General features: G+C 34.0%; 1 protein-coding gene and 1 long non-coding RNA gene across 5 annotated transcripts; both read right to left on the reverse strand.

Annotated features, from left to right (window-relative positions):
- Positions 1 to 1,477: 1,477 nt before the first annotated feature.
- Positions 1,478 to 10,799, reverse strand: LOC142224372 (uncharacterized). Of its 4 annotated transcripts, none has more exons than XM_075294146.1 (5): positions 10,646 to 10,799; positions 9,724 to 9,953; positions 8,741 to 9,547; positions 4,188 to 4,664; positions 1,478 to 4,112 (listed from the first exon to the last, which is right to left on the reverse strand). In XM_075294146.1, the coding sequence occupies exons 2-5, from the start codon at positions 9,745 to 9,747 to the stop codon at positions 2,514 to 2,516; spliced, it is 2,907 nt and encodes a 968-aa protein (XP_075150261.1). In that variant the 5' UTR covers positions 9,748 to 9,953; positions 10,646 to 10,799; the 3' UTR covers positions 1,478 to 2,513. The 4 variants fall into 4 exon arrangements, with proteins under 4 accessions (XP_075150261.1, XP_075150259.1, XP_075150262.1 ...); XM_075294144.1 differs by having other exon boundaries at positions 8,726 to 9,547; XM_075294147.1 differs by having other exon boundaries at positions 8,726 to 9,547; positions 9,612 to 9,953.
- Positions 10,800 to 11,712: 913 nt separating this feature from the next.
- LOC142227542 (uncharacterized) lies at positions 11,713 to 12,835 on the reverse strand. The gene is made up of 3 exons (XR_012719894.1): positions 12,504 to 12,835; positions 12,075 to 12,438; positions 11,713 to 12,010 (listed from the first exon to the last, which is right to left on the reverse strand). It is a non-coding gene; the product is annotated as an uncharacterized LOC142227542 (long non-coding RNA).
- Positions 12,836 to 21,280: the final 8,445 nt, after the last annotated feature.

Here is a 21,280-nt window from a genome sequence, read left to right on the forward strand (position 1 = left end):
TATTCGACGACTTGCAGGCGAATCAAAATGCCTAAAAAATAAAACTAAGGGAATATCCTTCATGTCTAAAAAATATTTTAAAATTATTATTAGAATCATCTACAATAAGGGTCTCTCCGGCAATGCAATGTTTTGCTGCAACTCTTAAGAGATTTTATTGTTCCACAGCTGTTTCCACAAGCGTAGAAACGCCTCTGGGAGGGCTTTAGTCCACCTCCAGGAAAATCAAAACCCACTATACTGCCCTGTGCTAATTTTCATTGCAGATATATGTGTTTATGCTTGTGCATCTACAACATTGTTTGGACTTTAAGAAGTCTTTAAAAAATTACCCAATATTGGGCCTTTTCGGAAATGCAATGTTGCGCTGCATGTACTGCGGCAACACATTCAAGCGTCATGTGTCCGGTAACAATATGTTGCGCAAACCTTGTACAAGAAAAAAGGCAGTATTAAAATGGCTTCTGCAGAGAACGATTATTAAAATTTTCAATTATTTTTACTTCACATTTTATTTTAACTTCATTGAAGGATTTTTTAGGGTAAAGGTGGGTATTAAGTTCGAGTTTAAGGTGAGTATTAAGGTCGAGTTTAACCGCTAAAATCGTCACAAATGGATTATTAAAGAAAAGTAATCGTGAAAAAAGACGATTTTAGCGGCTAAACTCGAACTTAATATCCACCTTAAAGGTGGATTCCAAAAGCACCAAATTGATATTAAGAGCACGTTTGGACATTGAGGGAGAATTTGCGAAGGACTGAAATCACTTTTCACAAATATTGTAATGCTTATTGAAGTGTTAATCGGCTCATGCGAAAGTGATGAAAAATATATCTTCCGGTTATTGTTTAACGACTGTAAACTATCCCAACACTTTTGGAACTCTTCGTAACTTTCTACAAACTTGTTGTAGTAATAAATTTTTCTTTTTTTCTGTAAATAACACAGCTAGACTCATTTGAAGAATCATCAATTTCACAAATTAAATGTATTATGTATTTTTCCATTTGTTGTGATCAACAACAGCTGCGCAACAAAATCGAGGTTGAGCAGGAGTTGCAGCGCAACATTGCGTTTCCGAAAAGGCCCATCTTCTTTGGAACAATGGGTTACTCTTATCCCATATTTGTCGCGGTATTAATTTTATACGCATATCTTCTTGCAATCGAAAGAAGAGGAATGTCAAAAGAAGCATGAGTCCATATGTTATAATACAACACTATATACTTTCCTCAAAAAGCGTGTTTTCTACATTTTATTTTGTGCCGCTAACTTAATTCTTTTTTATTTTGACCAAAAAAAAATCCTTAGCTCCACCATATTCATCCTCCTTTATCCAATATTCGTAAGGAATGTGTAAGAAAGAGCTTCGTTAACGTAAAACAAAATTCTTCGGATGAATGATTTTAAGGAAACATTTCAAAACTAAATAAAGGAAATATATTTTACCCCTATTAATAAAAGGGTCACGAAATATTTATGGTTTCTGGCAACATTTTAAAAATGTTATGTACTGTCCGAGAGACATTAATTTTATTAGAGAAAAATTACCATTAAACAATCATCGCCAAACGTGCGCGAGTAAACGTGATAAGATTCCAATGGTTTACTTAATTCAAATATTTTTTTCTTACACAGTAACAATGCTAGACATTTTTTACAAACTACAATCATACCATTAATATGTGGATAAAATAAAAAAACAATGCATTAATGCCATTATAGAGAGTTCGCTTTCTAAAACAATATATATATACTTTAGCATCCACTTGAATTCAATTGTCGTTTTGTTTTTGTTGTTTTTTTTTCTTTTTTGTTTTTGGTTTTCCTATTACATTTTTTTTTTTATTTTGTACAATAATTTACAATTTTGTTTTAATAATAAATTAAACATTTTTGCCAAAATAACGGAACTATTTAGAATAATTAAAAATTTCTTTAAATAATAAAAAATAATTTTCTTTAACCAAAAAAAAAAAAAAAAAATTGTCAAAAATATAAACTTAAAATCAAACTTATGTCGACAAAACATAAGTAGCATATAACAATACCTAAATTCCATAATACGCTAAGTCAAGGGATGACTGAAAAATTGTCGCCACAATTGGTGTAGAATTTTAAGCATTTGACATTTGTAGCTATGTGGCATTTCAATTGAGTATCCTGGTCAAAGGTAAATAAGTAGTCTACAAATTCTTTAATCCTCACAACTTAGTGTACTAGGGTATTATGGTATGGACACTTATCTCTTTAAAACTTTCTTAGTTTATTTAGATTTTTTTTTGATTTTTGTATTTTTGTTACGTTTTTTCTTTTTCTTTTGTTATTGTTTTGCGAACGTATAACCTTATGCTTAAATCCAGTTTAAACCTAATAACATCTATGTATATATTTATATATAGTCTTACGTCTTCATCATCTGATCGTTGAACACCTTTTTTTGTTTCATTTTATCTATGAATAACACTCACTTTGATTTGCCTAATCACTTTACAACTGAGGGCTGGCTGGCTCACTTTGCCCCGGCTGTCGCTGTTGCGGCTGCCAACGTCGCACTGGGAACAGAAGACGCTGAAGCCACCGACGATGATAGGGAATTCACATTGCTGGTGCTATCGTGACCTTTGAGTTGTGTTGCTGATGATATAGAAGATTCGGATGCACTATTGCTCACAGACTGTTGTTGCTGTTGCCCTTGCTGGGATTGGGCTGGAGGGGTCGAGGTGGCTCCTGCCCCCGCTCCAGTGGCTGCCTGTGAGTAGTCTAATTTATAAATGGCATTGCGTGTTACATCATCCATGGATGCTTCTTGACATTCACGGCCAATGTGTGTCTGTGAGCCACAATTGTAACACGAAAGAGGTTTCGTGCTTAGACTCACATTTAACGAACTGTAGGGTGAAGGTAGGATAGTGGCTTGTGGTGTTTGTTGTAATTGTGGCTGCGGCTGGGCTTGTTGGGGTGGTTGCACTTGTTGCGGCGTAGGAGTAACAGGCTGGGTATTTACAACTGCCGCGGCGGCGTTAGTCGTTCTTAATGGGGGTGCACCGGGTAGAAATGTGATGCCTCCCGGATAGAAATGGGATACCTCCTGTGGCACTAGGAAATTAGGCGATCGGAAAGCGTTATGAGGAGATGGTGCCATTTGTGGATTATGGGCCATTGGAGGACGCGATGCTAAATGTTGTGCGGCGGCAGCATGATAAGAATATGTCGCATTGTATTGCTGTTGATGTGGCAAAATCACTGAATTGGAGGATAAGACATTACCTAAGGTAGCAGTACCAGCGCCAGCCGAGGGAGAACTTATAAGGACTGTATTGTTGCCAACCATATTATTGTTAGTGGATACAACATTCGTCGCAGGATTGCCTCCGGGATTGTTATTAGTTAAAGAGGTTTGCATAACATTTGCAGTCGCCGCATTAGCAGCTGCCGGCCCCAAGAGCATTTCCGCATAAATTGCCTGTTGATTTGCCGCTGACTGTTGTGTTTGTTGCTGCTGTTGTTGTTGCTGGGACTGAGCATAAAGAATGGAACTTGTATTCATCACATTATTACCGCTTCCTCCACCACTTCCTCCAGACGAGGCCATTTTTTCCGATCGACCATTTAAACGTTGTAATCCCATTTGTTTGTTGTAACTCAACTGGGATGGTTGGTGATGTTTCTGGGTCGGTTGCTGTTGTTGTTGTTGCTGCTGCGACTGTTGACTATCACTACCCACTCTCATTGCAGGATTCGTTGTGGCATTGTTCATCATCAAAGTCGGTGTTTCTGGGGGTGAAATTTCACCCGAAGACCCCATAGAACTTCCCGAATCACTGCCCGCACTTTTATTGGAATTCATATTTAGCATATTTGCATCCATGCTATGATGACCACTAGATGACATATCGGCCATGGTCATATTTTGCATGGCATACGTTAAACCAGCATTTACAGGGAAATTTCCTTGGTAATGCTGATTGACTGGCGACTGTTGCTGCTGTTGCTGATGGGGTGGTACGTAGGTATTGGCCTTTACACGTTGATGATTACCGGATCGTGTAAAACCATTACGTATTAAATTTTGCAATTGATTTCCAGTTCCCTCATTATTCATTACCACCTGATATAGAGACAGATAAGAGAACATTACAAAACCATTTCCGAGAAATATAAATCACCAATGTAATATACTAACCTCTTGAATATGCTTCATATTCGGTGGTATTATCATTTCCATTTGTGTCATCGGTGGTGGTGTTGTTTCGGCCGATGGACGTCTAATATTTTTCAGCGATGAACCCGCCAATCTCTGGGACATGTTACGCGTCTGTGTGGGATTTTGTGACGTCTGATGTTGACCTTGCATTATTCCAACACTGTCGCACGATGATGTACGATTTGGACTTGTGGCACGACTACTAGACGGAGACGATTGTTGACTTAGCATTGGCGATGAGGCCTGTGGTGGGTGTTCCACTAAATTCTGAGCTCCTGTAGTTTGTGGTGGTGGTGGAGGATGATATTGCCTCATGGCCCATGACGCTGGATTGGGATGAGCTAGTATGGCGGCATTACTTGTGTCTGGAATGATGTTGGAGGAAATCAAATGTTGTAGATTTTCAACCGTTGTGATTTGATGCTGTAACGTAGTTCCGTCAGCGGATGGTATTAACTGAAATGGAATAATGAAAATATTGATTTTCATTAGGGTCAATAGGTGAAAGTAGTCCTTAGTTTGGATATTAATATGTTATATTAATTTTGATTTGAATTGAAACATTACACTAATCGACTAAGAAGCATGTTTTCTCATCACATATATAATGTGGTTCGCAATATAAGTGCCACATTTCTTATCTGATTTTCATATTGGAGTTTCTTTTTGGAATTTTATACGTATCGTCCTATTTGAATAAAATTTAAATTTTAATAGAACATTTTTGGGTGGTATTTTTTTGGTGTATATTAATTACAAAGACAATTTTGGTGAATAATTATTAATTGAATTAATGATAGTGTTCACTAAATACCAAAAAAGGTATTTTTTTCAAGGTATGCAACGTTGCCATTCATGCCAAAAACAGTCTACCAACATTTGAAGAAAATTTTACCAAAAATCTACCAAAAAAGTCTTATTTTGAATTAAGGTATGCAACGTTGCCATTCATGCCAAAAACAGTCTACCAACATTTGAAGAAAATTTTACCAAAAATCTACCAAAAGTCTTATTTTGAAGTTTTTGATAAAAATTTTGTGCTTATTATGAATTTTTATTTCTGAAGAATATTTTGTTACATTTTATTTCTATAAAAAAAACTTTATTTCTATAGAAAAAATTTGCCAAAATTTAATTTTTGTAAAAAATTTCGTTAAAACTTCATTTCTATAGAAAATTTTATTTCTATAGAATATTTTGTTAAAACTTTATTTCTGTAAAAATTTTATTTCTATAGAACGTTGCCTAAATTTTATTTTTGTAAAAATTTTATTTCTATAGACAATTTTGTTAAAATTTTATTGCTATAAAAAAAATTATTTCGATCAAAAATTACGTTAAAATTGTATTTTAAAAAATTTTATTTCAATAGAATATTTTGTCAAACTTTTATTTCTATAGAAACATTTGTCAAAATTTTATTTCCATAAAAAAAATTTTCAAAATTTTATTTCCATAAAAAAAAATTTCAAAATTTTATTTCCATAAAAAATTTTGTCAAAATTATATTTCTATAGAAAATTTTGACAAAATTTTATTTCTATAGAAATTTTTGTCAAAATTTTATTTCCGTAGAAATTTTTGTCAAAATTTTATTTCTATTAAAAATTATTTCGTTAGAAAATTTTGTTAAAATTTTATTTCTATAGAATATTTTTTTTTAAATTTTATTTCTATAAAAAAATGCTATTTCAATTGAAAATTTTGTCAATTTTTTTTTTCAATGGAAGATTTTGTAAAATTTTTGTCAAAATTGTATTTGTATAGAAAATGTATTGATATATTTATTGCTATAGAAAATTGGAGTACCTCTTAGTAGGAGAGGAACAGTTTGGTTGTCAAATTAATTTTTTAATTGATCATTTCTGTGATTGAAGACATTTCACTTAAAAAATTAATTGGATCAATTAATTTCGTGATTGAATCAGAAAAATTTTTCTGTGTAATATATGAACTTCCTCATAGAAATTATAACTGATATTATTTTGATTAATTGCTTTCATTTTTTCGAAATGTAATTCTGTTACTATTTTAATTTGTGATATTCCACAAATATCAAAAATATCATATAAATCGGTTCAGACTTAGAAATATTATATATTGTGTGGACATCGAACTTATCACACCACTGGTAACAGTGCTCCAGTTTGTAGCAATATTTAAATTTTCATTCAACAGAACTGGGACTGGTCCATACACATCAGAGACTAGTCCTGTATCGGTCCTGGGGTTGATACATTTTCCCATGAACTCGCTCCATAGTATGAAAAAACGCAATCAGCAACTGGCAAGTCTTTGGTGTCTGTATTTAAAAGGACGATCAACCTCTACTGCAAGATATCAGTTGATTGAAAAACCCAGGGCACTATGTCAGTAGTCATTATAAACAATGGCCAACAACCATGAAATATGCAGTCACCTGCTGCCGGGCTACTGCAAGACATAATTATTGGACCGTTTGATGGAAAAAATCGCCTAAAAATGTCGACATTTGAGAAGAAGTTTTTACTTGAGAATAAAGAAGTTTTTAATTTCTATAAAAAATTTTGTCAAAATTCTATTTCTATAGAAAATTTTGTAGAAAATGTTATCAAAATTTTATTTCTATGGATTTTTTTTTTATATTTTATTTATTTATTTTATTTCTATAGAAAAATGTATATCTATTAAAAATTTGCGAAGAGGAATGTTTTGTAAAATCTACCAAAACATAAAGAACTCTACCAATCTACCAAACAGTAAAAAATCTTCCATTTTTGGTAGAATTCCACCAGTTGTGGCAACCGTGATCACAATTACTATATACTTTATTAGTCCTATCATCTTTTGGTTTTGATTTTATTGTCCATGTAAAAGTTTAAATTGGCTTTTTCTTAGATGATAGAAAACAAAACTTAAGAAAAATTCTTTTTAGTCATTAGGTTAAAGGGGCAGCCCGATTTGTTCTTTACGAATATACTCAGAATTACCAAAAAAAAAAAAACATTTGGATCGCATTTCCCTTTCAATTGAAACCCTATTTGTGAAAAATCTGTCTCTTCTGAAGCAGTTGGTAATTGACGATGAAAAGTGGATCACTTACAAAAATATCTAGCTAACTACACCCAAAAAAAATATCTCTTGTTTTTACTCACGAAATTATTTGGTCCAATTGATAAAAATTAATTAAAAAATTAATTGATCCAATTAAAAAGGGTTTTGATACAATAAATTTGTGATTTATGTGAAATTAGAAAAATTTGGATGATAAACACAGGATAAACAAGTCGAGTTTATCGAGTATAAGTTAAGTAACGGGCTGTCACTATATCTAATTTAGCCTTCTTACTCATGAAATGGAGTAGTTAATCCACTTTAGATAGTGGATACTTCATAATCTTAAATGCTATACTATTACACAGAAAAATATGTCTCAAAAATTTTTCCATTAAATTTTTAATTGAATTAAAAAAAAATAAATGGTTTTAGGCTGTAGTCAAAAAAATAATAATGATTGAAAAAAAATAATAATTGTATCAATTAATTTTTTTAATAAACTTTGTTTGTGATTGAAGAAATTTAAATTAAAAATTATTTTAATTGATTAATTTCGTGATTTAAGACAAAAAATATATTTTTCTATCTATGCGTACTTGGCATTATGAACAAGCGGCTAGGTTACGTTAGTTGGCAGCCCGATGTATCAGGCTCACTTAGACTATTTAGTCCATTGTGATACCACATTGGTGAACTTCTCTCTTATCACTGAGTGCTGCCCGATTCCATGTTAAGCTCAATGACAAGGGACCTCCTTTTTATAGCCGAGTCCGAACGGCGTTTCACATTGCAGTGAAACCACTTAGAGAAGTTTTGAAACCCTCAGAAATGTCGCCAGCATTACTGAGTTGGGATAATCCACCGCTGAAAAACTTTTTGGTGTTTGGTCGAAGCAGGAATCGAACCCACGATCTTGTGTATGCAAGGCGGGCATGCTAACCATTGCACCACGGTGGCTCCCTATCTTTGGAATGGTGGGAATTTCAAAAATATTTATTAATATGTCTCGATGCATGCTATCGAAATTTTGGTTTTAATTATAAACAAGCTTATCCTGTCTTATTGAATACGATAATCTGGAGTGTGCTATATAATTTGGACAGAAGGAATTCGGAATTACATGTTCCGAATGAATAAATGAAAATAAAAAGGTATAAGTTTGTAGTATAAGAGAAATATTTTACTGTTATAATAGAGAATAGAGTTTGCAAAGTATTTCTCTTCGAATTCATAAAGCCGGAATATATTTTTCACATGACTTCGATTTCGATGGCTTGATAATCAAAACTGGCCAACTTCGAAATTCGACTAGTTAATTTAGTCCTACTTCAAAAGAGCTTTTAGATTACCAAAAGTCAATCTCGATTTTTATTTTACCTAAAATATTTGATATTTCATCTTTTATGTATACCCCTGAATATTTATCAATAAATCTTAAGAATAAATAGTTCTACAAATAGTTGATAAAAGATTTCACATACATATGCATAGTTTACCTTAGCCAAATGACTTTGTGGGTAACTCAGAGGGATTCCCTGTGGCAACATTTGCATCGGAGTTTGAGCCAACAACTGATGATGTTGACCCGAGGCAAACATGGCTGGATGCAATGTATGCTGTTGCATCATTTCCTGTTGGGACGGAGGTGGTGCTGGATGTTGATGCATTTGCTGTTGCTGATGTTGTGGTGTCATAGGCAGCGTCTGGTTTTCCATTGTCGTCTGATGATGAGTTTGTGTTGGTGGTGGAGTCTGGGAAGGTGGAGGATCGGCCACTAGTTTATTTTCTTTAATCTTCTCAAATATCCGCATACATTTCAAATGTTGATCAAACTCAAATACCGGATGATTGGCAGCCATTGTATAAACCAATAGTAGCTCCTTGAGGGTGTCAATATCAGACATAGTCGAAAAATCCAATTCGCCCCATGACTCCAGAGTGCGAAATATTTCGGTAACATTGGTTCGATTGCATGCACGTATTAATGCCAAATACAAGGCCATTTTACGACGAACTTTCATGTCTGTAGGTTCACCTTTTTGACAGGCAACCATGTCTTGTGCCAAATCTTGAGGATTGTTTGCTCTCAGCTCCATGCCCCGTAATTCTTGGGAGTCTCTGCGCCCCAACTCCTCTAGACAAGTACCAAGAAATCGTAATTCAAAGGGCAAGCACAAATTAAGCAATGTGCACATTGTATCAATTCTTTTATAGCTCTCGAGAGCCCTAAACCACATAATGACGTCGCTTTTGGTAATCATCATTTTCGAGGATGTTGCAAATTTTTCAGTATTTAATGATGGCTACGAGGTAAAAATAAATTTTACTAATAATTCTTCTGGTGCAGATGTTATCCTCTTCACAGACCTATGGCGCGTTGGAACTGAACACCGAACGCGTATGGGTCTGTTGCCCACCTACTATTTATTGTTGAAATTCCTTTTCTTATATTTTGCTTTATTTGTATAAATTTGCTTACACTCTGTCTGGACCAATGCCGCATCACTGTGAAGAGTGACACACTATATTTGCAATGAACTCCTGGATGTATGATCTCTACTATGAATGAGATCACTGATGTCCTGGTGAGCAAAACCGTTGTATAGAGGAAACCAATTCACTGGTTTAGAACCTTATAACATTTTACGCCAATTCTCGACAGTTTAGCCAGTTAGGACAAACACCCTTGCCTCGTGTCCAAGAAATTATCTAAAATAAAAGAAAAAATAATTCATGTACTATTAATTGGATCATGATATACATGGAAATTTTTGTAATTTTGCAAGGCACTTAAATGGTCCCCATATCCCTAAAAATATATACAATCTTTCGTTCAGATAATCACAAAAGAGAATTGTATTGAAATCACGTTGTGGCCCAAGTATTCCGAAGTACATAATTAATTATACCCAATAACTTCACTTCCTAAATGCCGAAAAGGACAAATTTACCAATTTGAATGTAGCATTTCGCTAATCCAAAAGGTTTTTTTTTGCCGTTTCATACTGATTTTCCGAATTTTTCCAAGATTTTGTCCGACACTAGGTGTTTCTCTTCTTTCATTCTCTCCTCGTTTGTTGAAGAAGAAGACAGTATCCATTTTCCATGCATAGACGTCCCGAAATCCAAAGGCCACTATATGTACGTATGAATAAAAGGTTTGAATACCTTTTTCTTTTAGAGTTTTCCACCATTCGACATTTGTGAGAAAACATGTATTTAGAATGAAAAAAAGTGCAAAGTGCCTATGTCTTCTTTGATAATTCCTAATTGTTTTTTTGTTATTGTTGTGTTATATTGTTTCACACATTCACACGCAGAAAAGAATATATTAAAAGAAAAAATCAACCCGAACTTGATATTATTTTCATTAAATACGATGCCGAATTTGCTCACTGTACCTATGGTATATCCTTTATCAATATATTTAAAAGATTGTTTTCGAAACAAACTTCATATTAAACAGGTTGATAATTTTTTATGTTCCAAAAAATAATTTTTTTCTTCTCACTCTTCTTCTCATTCGTTTGTTCACAACGAGTAGTGCATTCAAATTACTGAATACCGAATACAATTCGTAACCGAAACTGTAAATGACAAAAAAAATGGAACTGGTAATCGTCACATGTGGTTGGCCGGCAGAGTTGCACACACCGATGGCTAGAGTTGCACACACCGATGGCAAGTATACCGACTACACAATCAAAAATATAGTTATACAGTCGTAACGTACAGCTTGAACGCGGCACTTATGCGCTTTACAGACTAACAGTTATTCCAGACGGAATGTCGGTGTTTGTAAAGAATCTTGCAGTGTGTCGGATCGATACGACTTGTCGGCGATGACTAAATAATCGGTAAATGTGTTATCGATCCCATAAACATGCAGCAGTATCGATTATGCCTTCGGACTTTACTTATAATGTGCACAATATATGGGATCCCAATAAACACAAACGTTTGAAAAATACTAAAATTCAATAATTTTTCAAACATTTTTTCAAAGGATTAGGGTAATATTCAAGTTGAGAAATTGTTGAGAAAATCGCGTTCTCAACAAAAAACAGACATTACCCTCAACAGTAAAATTCAACACAATAGCAATAATTTCTCAATTGTAATCCTCAAATTGAAATGCATCGCTACTCAATAATTTCTCAAACAGTTTTCAATGTGAGAAAAATAAAAAACTAGCATTGTTGCGAATACTTTCAAACCACAATTTGTATGAAAGTCAATGCTAGTTCTAACTGAAAGTCAATACTACATTTCTAGGGATTTTGTAAATTTTATTATTTTTTCGTTAACAAATATAATAATCTTAAAAATAACATTAATAATATATGAAAATAATAATATTATACCAATCAAAATGTAATTATCTTATTAAACGTATTAATAAATAAAACTATGAATACAACTTTAAATATCTTAAACATTTTTACATGTATAATTCCATTTCGTCCATAATGTTGGTGTCATTAATATGCTGGCCATTTGAAATAATTACTATCGAGGAACTTGCTGGCTTGTGTGTTAGAATAGATTCCAGCAAGAGGAAATCACAAAATATCAAACTGATGACGGGATGTAAATTGATGTAATGCATATTTTCATCCAGAAGTTCTTGATATAGGAATTGTTGTACTTTGTTTTAATTGGTTGCACTTTGTAAGTTTTCTGAAAACTTTTCTTTGTTGTTTCCTTCATCGGTTTTTCATCGGCCAACATCTTCCAAGAATATACCATTCAATGATTTTAGTTTTCTGCAAAACAATCGAGTTTTGTGATTTCCATTATGTTTTCATTTCACTTTTTATTTTGACTTACCAATTTGTATTTCTTCCAACTGACCACGTACTTCGTGATTTCCTCAAGAACGTTGGTGTTACAAAATTGTTGTTATTAAAATACTGGCAATTTTCAGGAACTTGATGACCAGATAATTGGAATAAATTTCCAGCAATTTCAATTCACAAAATAACAAATTAAACCGATGATGCGATATAAATTAAACTATCGATGTGATGCGAATTATCATCCAGTAGTTGTTGATATGGAAAAGCATAAATACCAAGTTTTTTTGGTTGCACTTTGATTTATGGAAACTTTCTCTTCTCGATAAGCCACTACCATTTTTCATCGGCCAGCCTCTTAATGTGTCCAAGAATCAGCATCCAAATATTTTAGTTGTCTGCAAAGAGATTTGAGTTTAGTGACTTCCTTCAAGTTTTCATTTCGTGTTTTAGTTTTACTTACCAATTATTATAAGCAATTTCAATTGATTATTAAAAAATTTCCACATTTTTGTATTTCTTCCACGAACTTTGTTGTCCAAAGTAGTATTGAAAACCATGTGGTTTTTTCGTTGCATTTCAGGGTAGTGTTTTGTCAAAGTTTTCTCCAATTATCTTCAACACATTTTCAAAGTTTTCGTCAACATTTTGCCAAATTGGTTGTAATTCGCAAACAATTTGAAGATGAATTGAAGATGAGCTTTTTCAAGTCAAGTTGAATTTATGTTGAAAATGATATTTACCCTCAAACTGAAGAGGTGTTGCATTTGAAAAACGCTCATCCTGTGTTTATTGGGATATGTTCGACACAAACACTGTCGTCCGGAATAACTGATAGTCTGTAAAGCACATTATACTACATTCACACTAGGCACGAAATCCCCGTAGAGGTGCGTACCAGCTTACGAAATTGAACATTGCCGAAAATAAATAGCAAAGCATTTCTTATGGGAACGAAATTTTTCGCTAGAGCACTGCCAGCATTTCAAAGTTCCATTTCATCCTCATCGCTACCATAGACTCGTAAGTGACACTGCAACAATCGCTAACTGTGATAGTATTTTGCCATCACTATTCGCATGAAAGTATTTTGCCATCACTATTGTTACAAGAGCCATTTTATATTTTGTGAAACACCAAGCACAACTAGCTTCTTATAATTTATTTAAATAAAAATGAATGATGAAGTGCTGAAAACATAGTTATTTCGCTTAAAATTGTGAATGGTATCCCTGCCAACATTTTTTGAATTTGGGGGCGCTTCTGAGAATCCCCACTACGTCGAAAACAGTCGTATACGATATCCAAAACTCCTCGGAAAAGCGCCGTCACTCTTGAGAAGTTGTACCACGCCAAGTTACTACAAAAAAGTATCGCATGAGTGCAATTATTAGGTGCCCTTCTGGTAGGGTTTCCATATGGATAATTTTCAAAAGAGAACTTTCGCTTTAAAAAAAGAGAACATTTTAACTAAAAAGAGTTTACAATAAAAAAATTCTTTATTAAATAATGAATAATTTTATTGATGTCAAAATTAAAATAATAATAGTTTCTAATGATAGAAACAACGAAATAAATATATAATAAAACAATAGAAAACAAAAAGAATCACATTTTCTTAAAAAATAAACAAAATAAATTCAAAAATACGCTGTCAAAAATAAAACACACATGTTCCTATGATCTCGCTCACAATTGACGACGACAACGTATTGGCGTATTTACGTCGTACGTTCAATTACATCTATTTTACGCGGTACGTAGAAACGTCGCAATTGTGTTCCGGCCTTTAATTTGTCAACAGATTTAGGGCCAGTTTCTCATTGTCTTGTTATTATTTATCGTGTCGATAAAACAGCTGATCCCATACAAAAATTTTACTAACCGGAGGTCTATCCACCGGTTAAAATTAATCGGAGGATGAGAAACTGGCCATTAACCCAGTAAACAATTAGTGGCGAATAATTGTGGCGAATTCCTACTAAATAAATAAAATTCCATCAATCTAGGATTTTTTATACCCTCCACAATAGGATGGGGGTATATTAACTTTGTCATTCCGTTTGTAACACATCGAAATATTGCTCTAAGACCCCATAAGGTATATATATTCTGGGTCGTGGTGAAATTCTGAGTCGATCTGAGCATGTCCGTCCGTCCGTCCGTCTGTTGAAATCACGCTAACTTCCGAACGAAACAAGCTATCGACTTGAAACTTGGCACAAGTAGTTGTTATTGATGTAGGTCGGATGGTATTGAAAATGGGCCATATCGGTCCACTTTTACGTATAGCCCCATATAAACGGACCCCCACATTTGGCTTGCGATTGCTCTAAGAGAAGCAAATTTCATCCGATCCGGCTGAAATTTGATACATGATGTTAGTATATGGTCTGTAACAACCATGTAAAAATTGGTCCATATCGGTCCACTTTTACGTATAGCCCCCATATAAATGGGCCCCCAAATTTGGCTTGCGATTGCTCTAAGAGAAGCAAATTTCATCCGATCCGGCTGAAATTTGGTACATGGTGTTAGTATATGGTATCTAACAACCATACAAAAATTGGTCCACATCGGTCCATAAATATATATAGAGCCCCCATATAAACCGATCCACCGATTTGGCTTGCGGAGCCTCTAAGAGAAGCAAATTTCATTCGATTCGGCTGAAATTCGGTACATGGTGTTGGTATATGTTCCCTAATGACCACGCAAAAATTGGTTCACATCGACCCATAATTATATATAGCCCCCATATAAGCCTATCCCCAGATTTGACCTCCGGAGCCTCTTAGAGGAGCAAAATTCATCCGATCCGGTTGAAATTGGGTATGTGGTGTTAGTATATGGTCTCTAACAACCATGCAAGAATTGGTCCATATCGGTTCATAATTATATATAGCCCCCATATAAATCGATCCCCAGATTTATCCTCCGGAGCCTCTTGGAGGAGCAAAATTCATCCGATCCAGTTGAAATTTTGAACATGGTGTTAGAATGTGGTCTCTAACAAACACGCAAGAATTGGTCCATATCGGTCCATAAATATATATAGCCCCCATATAAACCGTTCCCCAGATTTGATCTCCGGAGCCTCTTGGAGAAGCAAAATTCATCCGATCCGGTTAAAATTTGCAACGTGGTGTTAGTATAAGACCGCTAATAACCATGCCAAAATTGGTCCATATCGGTCTATAGTTATATATAGCCGATCCCCAATCACACAAAAATTGGTCCATATCGGTTTATAATCATGGTTGCCACTCGAGCCAACAATAATCTACCAAAATTTTATTTTTATAGAAAACATTGTCAAAATGTTATTTGTATAGACAATTTTGTCAAAATTTTATTTCTATAGAAATTTTTTTCCAAATTTTATTTCTATACACAATTTTGTCAAAATTGTACTTCTATAGAAAATGTTGTCAAAATTTTATTTTGACAAAATGTTATTTCTATGGAAACTTAATTATATACGTATTTAATCGGCCCTTTTGTAGTTTAATATATACCACGTATGGACTATGTGGTATATATTACGTTGTTGGGAAGTTTTAAGATACCTTGCCATCGGCTTCAGTAAAAGTTTATACGCTTCGGCCTGGCCGAACTTACGGCCGTATATACTTGTTTTTTTTTTTTTTTTTTTTTTAAATAGAGTACATAAAGAGCACTGTTGGACATAAAAATACGGTACCAAAAAAAGAGAGTGAACAAAAAGATGCAAACACAAAAAGAGAACATGTTCTCTTTAAAAGAGATGTAATGGACAGCCTACCTTCTGGATACATTTAGAAGGACGCCAATAAGAGCCCCTTCAAACAATCAAACAAAGTGCATTTTAAGATAGTTGTAAAAGAATCATTGTGGTCAAGTAAAACACGATTGTTTAGATGGTTATTAATTTTATTAAACATTTATAAATTCTCATAAATATAACATTTATACGACTATCACATCACATTTAACATATTTTTATGCATTAATAAAAGATTGATGTTGAGTTACAAGTTGCAATTTACATGTTGTAGCGTCTATCAGCCAGTGCTTTTATTCCCAATGGAGGCAGCGTGCCTGGAAAAATATCTGAAAAACTATCACTTTATTTCATTTGGAAAATCAAAAATTGTTCACCAATATAGGCCGGTACTCTGTTCGGTTTTCGCGTTGAAACTCTATACAAAACCAAAACAATGCGAAAAACTAGCGAAATTTTTTGCATTTGTGGTGCTTTGTTTTTTCCGAGTTGAAAAACTGATGTTTATAGCATGGCGCCCTTTGCAATGTGAATTAAGAAATAATTTATTTATTAAAACTATTTGTGTAGGTTTATAACGCAGTACGGATCATATTTTTGTTCCGAAAATATACAAAGGATCAAAGGAATAGCAGATCAATTGTCCAAGGAAAAATAAAATGTTAATTTTTTGCGAAATAATGGTTTCTATAAAAATTTTTCGCAAGAATGAACATAGTACCGGCCTTTGTGTGTGAAGCCATTTTTTTTATAAAAAATGGAAGAAAAAATAAAAATTCAAATCAGAACTAGCGATCCATCATTTATTTAATTACAGAAATGTTTAATTACAGAAAAATCAGTTATTCCGAACGGAATAACCGACAAGTCGATCGATACGACTTGTCGGCGATGACTAAATAATCGGTAAATGTGTTATCGATCCCATAAATATGCAGCAGTATCGATTATGCCTTAAGGTAGGTACTATGTTCGGTTTCCGAAGCGAAATCCCATACAAAACCAAAAATGCGAAAAACTACCGAAATATTTTTTCATTTGTGGTACTTTGTTTTTTTCGAGTTGAAAAACTGACATAAAGTGCATAGTCCCTAATTAGGTCGGCTTTAAATCCTTCCATATGTTGAGATTAGTTAGTTTGAAAACATGGCGCCATTTGTAATGTGAATTAAGAAATAATTGATTTATTCAAATGATTTGTGTTAAATTAGAATACAAAAGTGGTTCGCGTTGTCATTTAAAAATGCAATTCGATTGACGAAATAAAAATAACGGAGTGCTATATGTATATAACATATATAACAGCATCTGGTTCTGTAGCCGTTTCTGCCCCAGTAGCATCTGCCCTCACATCCCTGACTACATCAGCTACAGTGAACAACTCCAACATAGCACCCACAACACCTGCCACGACCACAGTGGCTGTGACCGCAAATATTGTATTGCAACAACCAAATACAACGGCCGCCCAAGTAGTGAGTGGTCCCACTGGGGTGGCAGCAAATACTCCAACATTAGCCACTATTACTAATTCTTCAAATGCAATATCGACTGTTGCTGCCGTTAGTAATACAAATGCAATACTAATGCAATGGTGGTTTCACAATCATCCACAATAGTATCACCAGCAGCTGGATCGAATGTTGTTGTTCCCACCACTACAATGGCTTTAGCAGGAGCTACCGTGGGACTTAAGTCTGGTCCAGATATTACAATGACATTGAACCGTATAAATACGGCGGAGAATGAAGTTGATGTGGAGGAATGTTTACCAGGTGATGTTGTTAAATTGGATTTTGCTGGCGAAGAAATGGTTGGTGAAATTTTACCCCTAAGGAATGTCTTCTAGGAGTTTCCAATCGGCGACCGGTGCCCGTTGGAAACTCCGCCTATTACAACAGTACCATCATCGCTTCAGCCATCAGCAACAATAGCATTCCATCAGCGTCATATTGTAGAGATACAACCAGGCCACCATTTATCATCATCCCCTGATAATTTAGAATTGACTAATGTTATGCAACATAATGTTTGCACAGAACACGAAGAAGTAGAAGAAGCTAATTGTCATAATACTGCAGATGTAATCGATGAAGATTTGTTTTTTAAAATATGCTTAAAAACGATTTCGTCTTATCTCTGTAAACCCAGTGCTTCTACATTCAACACCCATTTTTTACAAAGAAATGAATTGTATTTTTTTTTATTATTTTACCGCTCCTCGTAATTGCTCCCTTTTCTATTTGTTAAGCGAGCTCGTTTTTTGTGTGTAAGAGGCGTAAATGAATGAGAACTGAACAAAAGAAATGTTAATGCAATTTTAATTTTTAATGGAAACAACATGAAAGCTAAATATGAGAAATGATAATTAAAAATTTTTAAATATAACAATATTAATGAAAGAAAGCTGATAATCCAGAAAAGAAAACATTGTGTTCTAGGGTCTTTAAATAGTGTATAAATGTACAAATTAATAAAAAATCATAATAAAATTATAATCGAACTTGTCTCATTTTTATATACCGGGGTATAAGTAATTGGGTGGACTTATACGTTTTATACTTTTTAAATTAAAATTAGTAAATTTTTCTGAACAAAGTTATATCCAAAATAAATGTTTATAGCAAATAATTAAATAATTTTTATTTTAGTAGCAAAATAATTTTCTTGTATTCATCATTTGTCCAAAATGATTGCGATAGGCTGGAATGAAACGATTTAATTTCGTTGTGGCTTTTAAATTTCAGTTAGCGGCATTCTTGCATTTTATCAATTCAAAACACTGGTTGAATTTCATAACGTGACTGAAATAGTTATTGGAACTTATACATTGGGAGAGTATAACATCCTTCAGTAAACCAGCCAATTGCTTCTCAATGTATTAATTTCAGTCAACGAAGAGTGTGGTATAGAACACTAACATCCCTTTGTGACGAAATATAAGTCGGGAACAGTGACTTTGGCTTAGGAACTACCCTTGAACTTGAGTTATGGGCTTAAGTTGGTTGTTCCCCCCGATGTAACAACATTGGCAAATGAAATGGCGTTATTATCCTTTGTGGGAAATGTGGTGGTGACCACTGGAGTTGAAATTGCTAGTGAGGCGGCAACAGCATGTGCATAAGTACACTCTTGGCCACTGTTAATGCAATGCGATTATGTAGATATTGTGGACACCAACGAATTAAGTTTGTTGCTGAACGAATTATGAACCCATTGCTGCGGATGATGTAAAAGATTGCATAACACCGGAATTATATGTTTTTTTGATGTGCGTTACAAATTGACGGTATCCATTTGGAAAAGCTGAAGACGACAATGTACCACATGTTGTAAAAGCTGTTGCAGAATGTGGTAAGACACCAGGAGTAGAGCGGCTGGAGCTTTATTCTTAACAATTATTAGTGTCCAGTGCTGTATGAGATTTTTTTGCAAAACAATCCAAAAACTGGTAGAAAAACACTTTTCAAAACAATTATCATGAATGCGTGTATGTAAACAATCAGCTGCTGCGTATGTATAAGTAAAAATAGTATGACATTTTGCGATGTTGTCAATTAAATTGCGGAGAAATAAACGCGGAATAGCTCCAAAATAGCTGTTTTCTTCGTTCGAAATGTATTGTCAACACTCTCATTTTTCAACGCGAAAGAATGGTTAAGTGAAGTTTTTTTCGTGCCAACAAACATAGTACCCACCTTTAGGACTTAACTTATAATGTGCACAATATATGGGATATGTTCGATACGTCCGAAATAACTGATAGTCTGTAAAACGCATTATAGTCTGGACGGCGGATAAGAAGTGCCCTCAAATTTAAAAAAATGTTTGCAACTTAATACCGAATTACAAAAATACCACAGGTTAAAGTTCTCTAATCTAATGCTATGTTCCCTCCGACTCGTTTTCCTCATTCGTTTTTCCAAAACATTTCACCGTTCACAACGGGTTGAGATGTTTTAGTTTGACAGTTATGCTATGTTCCCACTGACTCGTTTTCCTCATTCGCTTTTCCAAAACATTTCACCGTTCACACCGAGTTGAGATGTTTATATTTATGAAGACGATTATATTTTGATCAAGTCTTGCCAAATAAAGAATGGAAAAGATCAACCGAATTGTTTGCAAATAATTTTATATTTCTAAATTAATTAAAAAAGTGAGAATAGTACTCAGCTTTACCGCGAACGCAAAGGGAAACAATTTTTTATGTTATTTTCACATGTCCATGTTCTTAAAAGCCTTTGTTTATTCTTTTTTTTTATATGAAACTTATTTCAAAATTTGACACATATTTTGAATAGGGTATGTTATTCGGGGTATATTCCAAATTAGGTGGGTTCCATGGCTGAATAAGGAGGTTGAATCACGATAACAAAAACAACAAATTTCAATATGTTGTTTACAATTTTAAGAAGTCAAAATCAGCTGATAAAAGAATCGTATGGCATTGGTAAAAGTGGCAATTTATTCTTTCAATTGTCCTGAAAAAATAATTAAAATCCAGAGCAAAATAAAGGTTCAAATTTAATTACGTCACCTATGAGTGATTGTGAAGTGGATAATTCATCCGAGGAACGCCGATATGAGACAAATAAGACTATAATACCCACCAAAGTTAAGAATGAAAGTCAGTCAAATGGATCTTCGCCATCTATTAACAAAACCAGTTTATGATGCAGTTTAAAAACTGATGTGCTTGGTATTTTGGGTCTGGAATATGTTATCAAGATACTCAAGTCATCTTTGAACAATTCTCCAGCTATGAATGCGCGAGTTTGTTTGAGATGCATTTGCTATGCAGTGTCATTTGGAGAGCTGCAATCACCATAAACATATGATTTTGACATCTTAAAATTTTATCGAAATAAAAAAATTGTAATCATATGGGCCCATGATTTAACCTTCTTGTTCAGCCATGGTGGGTTCCAATTCTAAAATTGACGTGTTTTGGAGGAAGACTTGTGTTTTGAACTTGTTTTTTTAGTATGGCGAAGACGACTCGTTTTGAAGTGCTTATAAAGGGAAAACATTTCAAACCTCAAAAAAATGCTTGGTGAGAACACCGTATAAACCATGTTTTAGCTTAGTTTATGTTTTATTCTACTTAATGCTATGTTCCCACTGACTCGTTTTCCTCATTCGTTTTTCTAAAACATTTCAACGTTCATACCGAGTTGAGATGTTTTAGTTTGACGGTTTCCATGGAAATTGGAAATTCCCATTTCCTTTAAATCCAAATATACTCACCGTCTGTTCAAAAAAAAAGGGAAAACATTTTTAAGTTATTTTCACGTCCCTATGGCCTCCAAAGGCTTTGTTTATTCATTTTTTCTATGAAATTTATTTTGATATTTTGACATATATTTTGAAATGAGTATGTTCAGTCAGAGCATATTGCAAATTAAGGGCGTTTACATATAAAGCTAACGTGTTTTGGAGGAAAACTTGTGATTTGAACATAATTTTTTGTATGG

The sequence above is a fragment of the Haematobia irritans genome, chromosome 2 (genome assembly GCF_050003625.1).
Source record: "Haematobia irritans isolate KBUSLIRL chromosome 2, ASM5000362v1, whole genome shotgun sequence".
Taxonomy (NCBI): domain Eukaryota; kingdom Metazoa; phylum Arthropoda; class Insecta; order Diptera; family Muscidae; genus Haematobia; species Haematobia irritans.